At 40.5% G+C, this 11,593-nt stretch overlaps 1 protein-coding gene across 2 annotated transcripts; it reads right to left on the bottom strand.

Annotated features, from left to right (window-relative positions):
• Positions 1-30: 30 nt before the first annotated feature.
• taf15 (TAF15 RNA polymerase II, TATA box binding protein (TBP)-associated factor) lies at positions 31-11,512 on the bottom strand. Of its 2 annotated transcripts, XM_041803453.1 has the most exons (16): positions 11,356-11,512; positions 10,620-10,644; positions 10,491-10,524; positions 10,306-10,378; positions 6,921-6,981; positions 5,362-5,543; positions 5,080-5,257; positions 3,566-3,600; positions 2,983-3,015; positions 2,776-2,885; positions 2,034-2,163; positions 1,851-1,940; positions 1,658-1,733; positions 1,464-1,549; positions 1,097-1,247; positions 31-447 (listed from the first exon to the last, which is right to left on the bottom strand). In XM_041803453.1, the coding sequence occupies exons 1-16, from the start codon at positions 11,363-11,365 to the stop codon at positions 408-410; spliced, it is 1,314 nt and encodes a 437-aa protein (XP_041659387.1). In that variant the 5' UTR covers positions 11,366-11,512; the 3' UTR covers positions 31-407. The 2 variants fall into 2 exon arrangements, with proteins under 2 accessions (XP_041659387.1, XP_041659397.1); XM_041803463.1 differs by lacking the exon at positions 3,566-3,600 and having other exon boundaries at positions 11,356-11,506.
• Positions 11,513-11,593: the final 81 nt, after the last annotated feature.

The following is an 11,593-nucleotide window of genomic DNA, read 5'->3' as shown; positions in this document are numbered from 1 at the left end:
TACCGTATTAACTCACACAAAGCACAGGGAAAAGATCACGGTTTTTAATATCATTTTGGAAAAAAAGAACCAAGTAAAACATTTTATTCCATTCATACAAAACAATGGTACGAAGTCTACCTCACAAAACATCTGCAGCTAGAATCCGAGAGAAATTTAAGATGTACAAAGAAATAAAACAAAAGGAAAAAACAAACATCTGACCACATGCCAACAGTGCCATTCAGCCGCAAAGTCCTTTCACAGTAGCTCAGCACAACCCTCCTCGCTCTCAGCTGAGCAGTGATGGTAGGGACACATTGGCGAAGAAAAAGGTAGACAAATCTGAAAGCCGAGTCGAACCCCTTCCCAAAAAAGCTGATCCCCTCCCTTGATGCTAAATTGCAGGACTGGATTGGTTTCAACACTTAGTATGGCCGGTCTCTTCTGTCGTCTCGACGGTCACCTCTGCAGAGAAAAGACAAAGTCAACTGTTACCACAGCAACACTGAATTTTGTCATTGAATTAGCTGTTATCATCCAAACAACGTAGGCAAGAGAGAGAGGGAGGGGCTATCTTGTCAGGTTCCCACCCAATCCTCTTCCCCTTTTAATCTGTAATTCCAACAATTCCTTTTCAATAAAATGGGTCTGTCCTTGTTTTAATGCATCGCTTCACCTTCAGAGTCACAATATATCAAGATTTACAAAAACCTAGACCAAGTGGGACAAGACAATAAATGGTGTAATGGCTTTGGTTTGTTAAAAGCCCCAAGGTTCAAGATGAGACAAGCGTCCTTAATTGGTCTATAGACAGTTTACACTACCCAAACAAGTTGGTAAGCACAATTTTAAAAACATCTAAAAATTTAAGTGTAGACTTGAAAAATTCCTCCACAAAATCACTGATTTAATAGAAAAAGGATTTCTAAAATATGCTCCAACTTACATTACTAATGTAACAAATCAAATACAAGGAAGATTGGTATATCATTCATACTAGTAACATTATCCAATTTGGTCTCTTCCTAACTAAAAGCAGGCTGCACCCTCTTCTGGTCATACAATAAAACTACACCAGCAAAGGCCTACAGCTGATACTGCAGACAGTACTAACCTTCCTCCCATTTTGTAGCCACCTCCGTAGCCTCCTCCACGTTCTCCTCCATAACCACCACGGTCTCCTCCACGGTCCCCACCACGGAAACCTCCACGGCCTCTGAAGCCACCACCTCTGTCACCACAATATCCACCCCTACCTCCACGATCTGCACAAACATGAACAACAATCGATAGTAAAACACAAAGTCAAAGCCATTACTAACCCAGAATTGATTGGCACAATCTGTGAGACAAATCCTGAAAACATCCAACATTATTAGGGTCAAAATAAGTTTAGTTCATTATTTTGAACCACGTGTTTCAGGAATAAACAGAACAGACATTTTTATCCAATATTAAAATCCAGTTACCAAAGAACTTACCCCCTCCAAACCCTCCATCCCCTGGCTTAGGTGCACCACATTTGTTACACTCTTGCCGCCTTGCAAAATTCATGTTGCCACAAGAGCTGATGAAAAATGGATATAAATATTTAAAAAATGGAAAAATGTACTTCAAAGGGTAAATAAGAGCCCTTTCTTAATGTTATAACCTTTCATTAAATGATCAAATATACCTATTGGGACAAGGCCAGTCTCCTCCTTTGATATCAAAGTTGGGTCCTCCACCACCACCACCACGACCTCTGAAACCTAACAGAGACACACAATAGTAACAGGTTAAAAACTTCAAAACTGCAACTTAATTATCAGAACTTGAAATCTACTATAATTGCCATTCCAGCCCTGAGATTATCCATCAATACTCACCCCCTCGTCCACCTCGCCCACCTCTCTGTGTGAACTCAGCTCTGCGGGTGGCAAAAGATACTTTGATGGGTTTACCATTGAATTCCTTGCCTGAAATAAAAACATTAGCACAAAAGTTTGAGAGATGCTGGACACTGGAAAAAAAAAAGGGTCCATGGTGAGAATATGAAGACTCGCCCTTACCATCAAACCAATCAATAGCAGCTTTGGCTGAGGGTGGATCATCAAATGATACTGTAGCTTCGCCTTTTGGCCGACCGGTGACCTTGTCAGAGTAGATGTTGATCATCGGCTGCCCAGTCTTCTTATTCACCTAGAAGCACAATATAAACAGTATGTGTTTGCATTGTTTCAACTCAATTTAATCTTGACACATTAAATTACAAAAGGATTAATATAACAGGGCAGCTAGAATACGCATTCTTTTCAATCAAATTGACAACTTTTGTTGAAATTCGTTCACTTCTAAACATATCAATGTCATTCAAGTTAGATTTTCTTCATGTTTAGGCTTTAGCTTAGATTGAGCCAAGACTGCTCAATATTGTCATAATATAAAGTCTGACATACAGACTTATTAAAGGCTTTAACAGCTATATAACAGTTTGTTTATCTGCTGTTAACAACTTTTACCCATATCTGCAACAACTCTATTGAATTGAAATAAAAATCCAAAATAGATCATATGGCACAAATTCATCCAAGAGTAGCCAATAGCATATCCAATTGCCTCACAAAAGCCCAAAAGCATGGCCATAATACCTGGGTCTGAGTACACTATACTTTACATATATATTCAGACTTTAATGGCGAGCTCTAACAAATGCTTACATAAAAATTATGACTAAATATTCAGTGAAAAGTAGTGCAGCAGGTTTTTAATCAAATGTACTATTGACACACCACAAAGCAATGGCTTCAGTACCTTAATAATACCAATTTGCTTGAAGAAGTCACCCACTTCCTGGACTGTGGCGTCTTCTCCCAGTCCCTGGACAAAAATGGTGTTGTTGTCAGAGTTGTCCTGCTCACCAGCTGTGGATAAGATCAACAGATTTAATTGGACTAATTCTACTTGAGGGTCATGAAGTGGGCCCTGATTCCCATAAGATGATTGATCAGATGCTCTTACCTGGTTCATCCCTTGAGCTGTAGTCTCGAGATCCTGTAAAACAGAGGAGAGGATGGAAAACAACACTTGAGCAAAGAATCTTCATTTGTCAGCACTGATACAAACAAGTTCATATTTACTTCATCTCTATTTATGTATAATGATCAAGAAATTTAAACAATGTCCACTTTTATACAGCTCTCTGATGGGTGTTTTATACCGTTGTACCGCATACCAACACCTTGTATGAAGAACAGAACTGTTCTGTTTCTCTTTTGGAGCTTACACCAGAAATGAAAACCACCAAAATGTCTTCAGTTTTAGAGCTTTTCCTTCTTCGTCCTGGGAGCACCTTTTTTATTTACAATCAGCCCTTGTCTTCATGCAACAGTACCACTATTTTACATCTCAGGCTCCATGTTTGTTCTTTACCATATTTCAAGTCATTTATGAGAAATTCCTGCTAAGAATAAAAGGTTGAGTCCCTTGGGATCTGGACATGAAAATGGTGGCATTCACTGACTTTGTTTAAATCCTCTCTTTCTTTCTGCTAACTCAAGTTAACTCCTCCCCCACCGACACAGTTCTGATGCTCGTCACTTACCACCGTAATTTTTGTAGCCACCACGGTCACCACCTCTGCAGAGGAAAAATTGGAGATATGATGGCTTTTCCTTTGTCCCAACTGAGAGCTCAAAGCTCCCCTACATCCCCATCAGTATGCACTCCTGCCAGGGTGTGCGACTATGGTGGAAATGTCTCACACGAGGAATGCGTTAGTCTTTGACATTAAAGATCAATGAACATACGACTGGGAAGCTCTGACTGTAAAAAATCAGGCAGACGAGTGAAGATCTTTATGAGTCACTGGGTCATCATTAAAAAGGAATGTAGTACTTTTTACAGAGCCAGATTGGATACCAAGAGCTGGAATACCAGCTGAGTTGTCCATTTAACATATTTGGAGGCCAAATTTGTATAAAGGGGTGTAGCAACTGATAAGCAATCTTCCACTGAGTGCATTTTTGAGATCCTTATAATGAGGTCCAAGTTTTAGCTCAATCACTCTGAATACCTGTAGTATAGAATGTAGATCCATGTTAACACACACAAGTTCGCCATTTTCAAATATACAACACTTGAATGAAACCTGTTGAATGTGAAGCAGCTGAAGATGTGGCTCCAGGTCTAGTGGGGGCATCGTTTCAGTGGAGTTCCCACGATTCAAAAACTATCATCTAGTCTCCAAAGTACAAGAAACAAACTAAGACTTCGTGTCTGGCTGAAGAAGTTGTTTCCTACCAAAAATGTGAGCAATTGCAAAAAGTCCTCACTTAATTTGCATCCCGATAACAAACAAAAAAAGACTGAGGGGGTTGACCTTGATTACAGATATGCATATTTGGAGAGATAACAGGCTAGATAATTCTGTGCCACTAAACTGATGGTAACAGCAGATATCAATCCATAAATAGGAATGAGATGGCCCACTTACATAAAAAACAAGCTTGGGTCATATTAAAAAGTCCAACTTTATGTGTAGAATTCATGGAAGTGAACATTGTTACATTTGGACAGGGCTCACTTTAGATATGTAAAAAAAATCCGAAACGGTTTGTCGCAGCAAGGAATAAACCTGTCCCAGTATCTGGGATAAAATAGGTGCAAAACCAGCACTCCTGTGCCATTAAAGCTCCTACTGGGGCAGGAATGTTCAGTCTCTATTGCTTTATTTGAGACATCATGAGTATAATAAATTCTTAAAGCCCAACTGACCGGCAATCATTTCAACCCAACATTAATGTGGATTTAACACCAGCATGTGGCTTGTGAAAACTTTGTAAAAGGGGTTTTGGGACAAAAATCTGACACATGTGGGATGTCTGGACAAGGATGCAAAGGGGTGGCGAATACTACACGTGGGATCAACAGCTTTGAATGAGCACAATTTCAGAACAAAATACCTCTGTGTGTACTTGGAGCACAAAGCAGATGAGTGGTGAAAATCGTCTATGTGGATGATTTATCGTAGATGAGTGATGATGTGCTGGATTATGTCTCATTATACACAGTGTATATAAGAGGGTACCTTAGGGGCAGTGGCAGTACGCAACTTACCCCATACCAGGAGGTCCTCCTCTTCCACCACGGTCATATCCACCGCGGTCATATCCTCCGCTGCGGTCGTAACCGCCACGGTCATAACCACCACGACCACGGCCTCTGTAGCCCCCTCCTCCCTCTGAACGGTCTCCTTGGTCACGCCCATAACGTCCACCCTGACCACCACCTTCCCCTGGTGCACAGAAAAATATCTAAGACTGCAGTGTCTCTAACTCATAGTAGCAAACACACTGCAGATCTAGCCTATTGATGCAACTAGAATACAGTCATTTGTACCATCATTCCATCTTCCATATCCTCCGCTGCCGCCGCCACCACCACCACCACCGCTCTGTCCCTGGCCACCGTAGGAGCTTTGCTGTCCATAACTGTCTCCGCCACTGCCACCACCTCCACCTCCTCCGTATCCCTGTCCACCATAAGAACCTTGCTGGCCATAAGATGGCTTGTCGCCATACCTGGGAAGGTAAAAAAAAAAAAAAAAAGAAAAAAAAGAAAAATACTTTTAGGAAAAAATCCTAACATTGTATTATACTGTTTTATGACAGACAGATCAGATCAGTTTTGAACTGTCTCTTGTTCCTGTCAAAAATTCTGTTTCATCCAAGATCTTAAGTGCAACATTTTTTATTTACAAACTGGCATTATTAAGAATTTTAGGAAATTTGGGTCCCAATTTGTCATCAAAGAAATTAGTGGGTCCTGAGCCTCGATCAGTTGGGATACCCTGATATACGGCAACAAATATTCTACAACATAATGTGATAATGTATTGAAATGGAAACAGTAGGTTGTAATGGTAAGGAAAAATTTCAGTACATACCTTGGTTTAGTGCTCAGCGATTAAGTGAAAAATAATCAAAACCGACATTTAGAGCCAGTAACCAACGTAAACCTGCCGTACTGGTTATTTCATTTTATTCCCCCTTTGTAATTCTTTCTGTTAATGCACCATAGAAGCACACTACATGAGAGGCAGTCACGCGACACTGTCCCACCCAGTGCTCTGGAGGAAAACTCAAACTGCAGGGCTATTACATTAGTAGATTAACCCTAAATGTATTTATTTTGGGAGATCGGTACCTCCCGTGATCAATCAATAAGTGTGCTGTTTCCATGCTATGCCTCTCTCTGCACATAAACTATCATCAGGTCTCTCCTGTTGATGCATCCTGTCCTGTTAAATGTCCACTTCTGCCATTGTTTAGTTTGTGGATTTAAGAAAAACTCAAGTTCCTGCGCTGATCATGAATGAATAAACATCAAACTTCCTCACTGGAGCACCAGTGTTATAATAAAGAGACCTGGAATCATGGGAAGTTCATAAAGGGTTGATGAGACTTTTTGTTTACAGGCAGAGGATTAAAATGTCTCTATTTTGGCTCAGTTAACTTTAACGGGTGTTAAAACCCTGTTTTCTGAACAGGTTAAATGGTTGTAGATCAGCTGCTCTGAAAATCATTTTTTGCTTTTGTCCTCTAAGAAAGTGCCAGAAAGAGGGTGTTAACATCCAATCTGAGCTGCGTTTACTCCGATTTTCCCTCCTAGTCACATTGACGTTCACGTTTGTGTGATGTGTTACATAGCTTTAATTGATCTGATGAACGTGATGGCAGCTGAATAATGTCCACACTACTTTAATATAGTCCTTGTTCACTGTTATATTCACTGAGAAACAGTTCGCATGTACACATCTGTACTGTACTGAATCTGTATGGTATAAATATACATACCTTTACACCACTAGGACATTACCATGCATCACAAAACAAATCACAGTTCTCCAACTTTTAGAAGATGAATTTAATCATGATATTTAAAAAAAAAAAAATTACCCTGATGAGTCCTGTCCACTGTAACCATCATAGCCCTGTTGTTGTGACTGGCCATAACCATCTAAAAGTAAGCAAATAAAAATTAATACAGCCATAAGATTAAAATACCACCAATTTTATTAAAAAAAAAAAAAAAAAAAAAGGCGATATCACATTTATCTACTTTTCAATCGTTACAATATAAACTTACATTTATTTAGCCTCAAAGATACTACACATTTGTTTTACTGCTCCAAATTGCATCATACCCACCCAGACCCTGAATCTTAAATATCAAACATGTTTGATATGTATGATGCTGGGTCATACTGCATCCTACTGAGTTCCCACAACAACAAACAAGCATAAGCAGAGGAGGCAGCATCACCAGCAGGATCATGTGTACTTTCACCACTCATAAGCATCCACATAGATGTAGCTTCATTCCAGCCAGGATTCCTTCTCATTCTTTTCCTTGTTTGATTTCTAATATTACAACTGTAATACACGGCAGGACAGTTTATTGTACAGTGACAGTAAGAGGGTATCGATAGACATCCGTGTTCCGGCAATTTCCCCTAGCGAAGTTACATTGCAGGTAGGGGTGAGTATTGGCAAGAACCTCACGATACAATACAATCGTTGGTGGTGTTCCCACTATATTTCACAGCAGCAAGACAGAGCTTGCAAATAGCTTTTCCTTCTCTAACTCGCTGTTTGTGCTCCCCGTTTTAACTATGAAGCCAAAATGCTTCCAAATGTCTGCTTTGAATTGTGCAGGTGTTATTTTGTCAGCCATGTTTGCTCCTTTCACCTATGCACTCTGACTGCTTCTACAGGAAATGCCGTGGCGACACAGCAGAGTAGCTCTTCGATGCCATCTACCGCAGTGGAGGTGCGGAAGTCATATTTTACTAATAACTCAGCTAAAATATGATTTTTTATTTTTTACAAAAAAAAAAAAAAAACAATATTAAGAGTTGAAGTATTGATATTGTATCGGATGTCAAAGTATCGCGATATATTGCCGTATCGATATTTTGTCACAACTCTAATTGCAGATGTAAAGCCTGCATTGACTTTGGAGCACACTGGTAAGCCTTACCCGCAATTTCCACATAGGAAGACTGCGCTGCGGGTCTGGTCCAACTGAAGGTGAGCGACCTCAACCACTGGCAGCGAGTCTAGAGCGCTGCGCTACAGCACGCAGGCCTGATCAGCAGGAAGAGATCACGGGAGAATTGCGAGTTCACGCAGGAATTGTATGTCAACAGCAAACTATTTTACCTTTGGGGCTTAATTTATCATCCTTTCAGTATAAGTCCATGATATTATTGCTTCCGCCATTGGGTACATTAGGCAGTTAAAAGGTTAATGTTTGCTTAAAGGATCCGTGGTTTTCTGCAAAATTCTTTGACTAAGTATCCCCAAAAGTTAATTTTTCCTCATTAATGGCACCGTTGTAGCTTTGTGACCCACTGACCTCTCAGTGACCCTTTGCCCTCGCTGCAGGATGAGACATAATGTTAATATAGTGATGATTTACAATCGGGAGTCCGTGTATTGTGTTGTATTTTGAAAGAATCGGATATTCTACGCTTGTGACTTCCTCTTCTTGAGCTTTCTGATCGTCGGGTATTGACACAGTTTGGCAGCGACTGGCGCTGAAAATATGACGCCCAACCACGACCCATCTACAAACACACGAGCAGCTCCCGACTGGTCAGATCAATTTCTGACGTTTGATATTTTGGTCAAACGACTCTAGACACTCCAGACACATTATACAACTTTGGAGCATTTTTCATTAGTAAACTGTCAGACAACGTTCTAAATCAATATGACAACAGCTGGAATGGCTTTATGATGTCCCAACAGCAGTGCTACGATAAGGGAAATAAACAAGCAGGAAATACATCCTAACCATGGACCTGCAGCCGACTGTTGTGAGTGTGGGATAGCAAGAGGGAGAGAAAGCAGGAGAGAGAGAGAATGTAACTGGAAACGCTTCCCCCTCAGTGTGAGAGACTTTATAAAAAGGAAACGCCACGGGTATCAGTCACAGTCTGTCCCGATTGCACTCGAACACTGTGAGCTCTCAGGTCAGGCATGACCATCGGACCATATAGTGTGAGCCCAAAAACTGTGCGCGAAGGTCATGCGTTATATGTGAATCAGATGCACAGTATGAGTTGACATTCTGCCACAACTGTTGTATGGTCGGCTTGAAATGGCACAGTGTCTGCCCGGCTTTAAGCACATCTACCAGGGGTGTAACGGCACAGAAAAATTTCGGTTCGGTATGTACCTCGGTTTTAAAGTCACGTTTCGGTACGGTAGTTGAAGCGAATAAATAAAATTTAATTTTTAATTTTCTGAATTAAATTGTATTAAAATAAATGGGCTGAATAAATTACATTTGAATTCCAAATTATGCAGCGATCTCCTTCCAAAAGTTCTTCAGTGATTAAAAATATTAAATATATTTTTTATTTACTAGGTTTTTTAATTGATATATATACCCATTCTTTAAACGCTAAAATTTCCCAGCCAACTTGAACGCGCCATCACACAACCGCGAGTTAGCTTGTTAAATATGCAAATTAGCTTCTATCCTGCCGATTTCAACACAGACTTCAGCACTGGATTACTTTTTTAACCAATGGGACCTACTACAAAGTTTGAGAGAACTTTCACAGCCCATCTAGGCGGATAAAGAGGTTGCAGACATGATGGAGTCCTCTCTCTACCCCCTCCGGGACTGACATTTGAAGGTAAAATTAATTTGATTCACAGAGCCAGAGCAACAGTGTTATAATTGAAACTATCTTTAAGAATAGGAAATTCATAACTGGCTGGTGAGACTTTTTGTTGATCCTCCTCTTTACAGTGACGTTCTAGTTTGAGTGGAGTGTTTTTAAACGCTTTTATTGGTCTGCTGGACGATGTGCTGTCAGCTGCTGTATAAAGTCAGCGTGACTGTTGTTGTCTTTGTCCAATGTTGTATTTTACTGGGCAACAAAGTGTTCCTAAACAGGACACTTATCTGGGCATAATCAGGCTGTTGCTGTCTTTGCTGTGGTTGTGTGGTTGCCAGGACATTGTGACAGTGAGTTGCGCTCTGGTTTTCTGTGTGTATGAGCTTCATTCCACATGTATTCATTCGGTACACGTGTGTACCGTACCGAGAGGCCTGTACCGAATTGGTATGGTACGAATACGCGTACCTTTACAACCCTAACATCTACTGTTAAAAGATCTATCAGAATTGCCTAAAAGAGCTACCAGTGGATCAGGATCTACAGGTTGGTGACCCCTGCCTGTTGGATAAAGGTATAAATTAACACATCTCTGAACTTTCTTAAAGCAGTTTTATCACTTCTTCACATCAAACAAGTGTTAATACCTTGTCCTTGCTGCCCATAGCTACCATAACTCTGTCCACCATAAGAGCCACCTCCATTTCCTTGTCCATAACCCTGTCAAACAGAGGTAATCAGTTACAGATATAACAATCTGAAGTGAAGATCATTATACTTAAATATCTTGCAGCTAAAAAGCTTAAGACAGTGATATGCAGTCAGGTATTACCTGTCCACCCTGTTGACCGCCGTATGATCCGTAGCTTTAGGTGTAAGAAAAAGTTCGATTTTAAGTTTGATTTATAAATGGTATATTTATGCAAACATGAACACAGTGAATATATTTTTTATTAATTACCCCTGAGAGCCGCCGTAGCCCGAATCTGAAAGAAGAAATAACATTTCGATTAAACGTACAGTTCACTTTTTATTTAGAAGCATTGTGCTTGAATGGGATAGTTTAGCAGCAAGCAACAGGAGCCATAAGTTAAAAGTGGGTTACTGAAGTAGGGCAGCCTCACGTGAGCAGGCCCGTCACCACGCCAATCCTGTAAAAATGGCGGTCAATTTGGTGGCTTAGGCTACATCTTGGAACCTTATTATTATAACATCGGTTATAAAGGGCTCTCTTATCTTTCGTTGGGCTTTATTTATAACGAGCTGCATTGCGTTCAACCTCTGTGGTAAAGTATAACTCCCGGGGGCAATGATCTCCGTTCAGCATAGAAACGAAAGCTCCGTTGAAGACAAAGACGCATTCATTCCGCTAGCAGAGCGAAATTAGCTTGCTGCGACAAAGGCCTACTCATCGAGATACACTCACACATGTTAAGAAAACACTGTAAACGCAGCTCTAATAAAACACATTGATACTTAGACCCGTCCATACACGTTGTACTTTGCAAGATTTAATGTAAATACTAGACAGGGCTGGGTTGGTTTTGCTATCGAATTGTTCACTCCGTGAAATACACGGAGCCCCTCCGTTGGCCTCGCGGTTGTCCGTTAGCGCAGCTAAAATGCTATTCGCCTGACTTTTTAAATATCAGTTTAAAACAATGCAGACAAATTTCAAAAAAGATATGATGACTTACCAGTGGCCATCTTGTAACGTTATGTTTGTATGGTTTTTAAAAAAATTGAGTCTATTTTTCCCTCCTAGCTGATAAAAGCCTGATTAACATCTACGCAGTGCCACAGAATGGAGATGAACACACTGCGGCACTTCCCTTAAGCTGCCTCTTCCTCTGCCCCTTTAACGATCTGTTTCTATTCAAAGCTAGGGAATTACCACTCCACCTGCTGTTCGAGAAGAGAAAACGCCAGGATATA

This window comes from Cheilinus undulatus, linkage group 2 (genome assembly GCF_018320785.1).
Source record: "Cheilinus undulatus linkage group 2, ASM1832078v1, whole genome shotgun sequence".
Classification (NCBI taxonomy): domain Eukaryota; kingdom Metazoa; phylum Chordata; class Actinopteri; order Labriformes; family Labridae; genus Cheilinus; species Cheilinus undulatus.
This window is presented reverse-complemented; position numbering and strand designations above follow the sequence as displayed.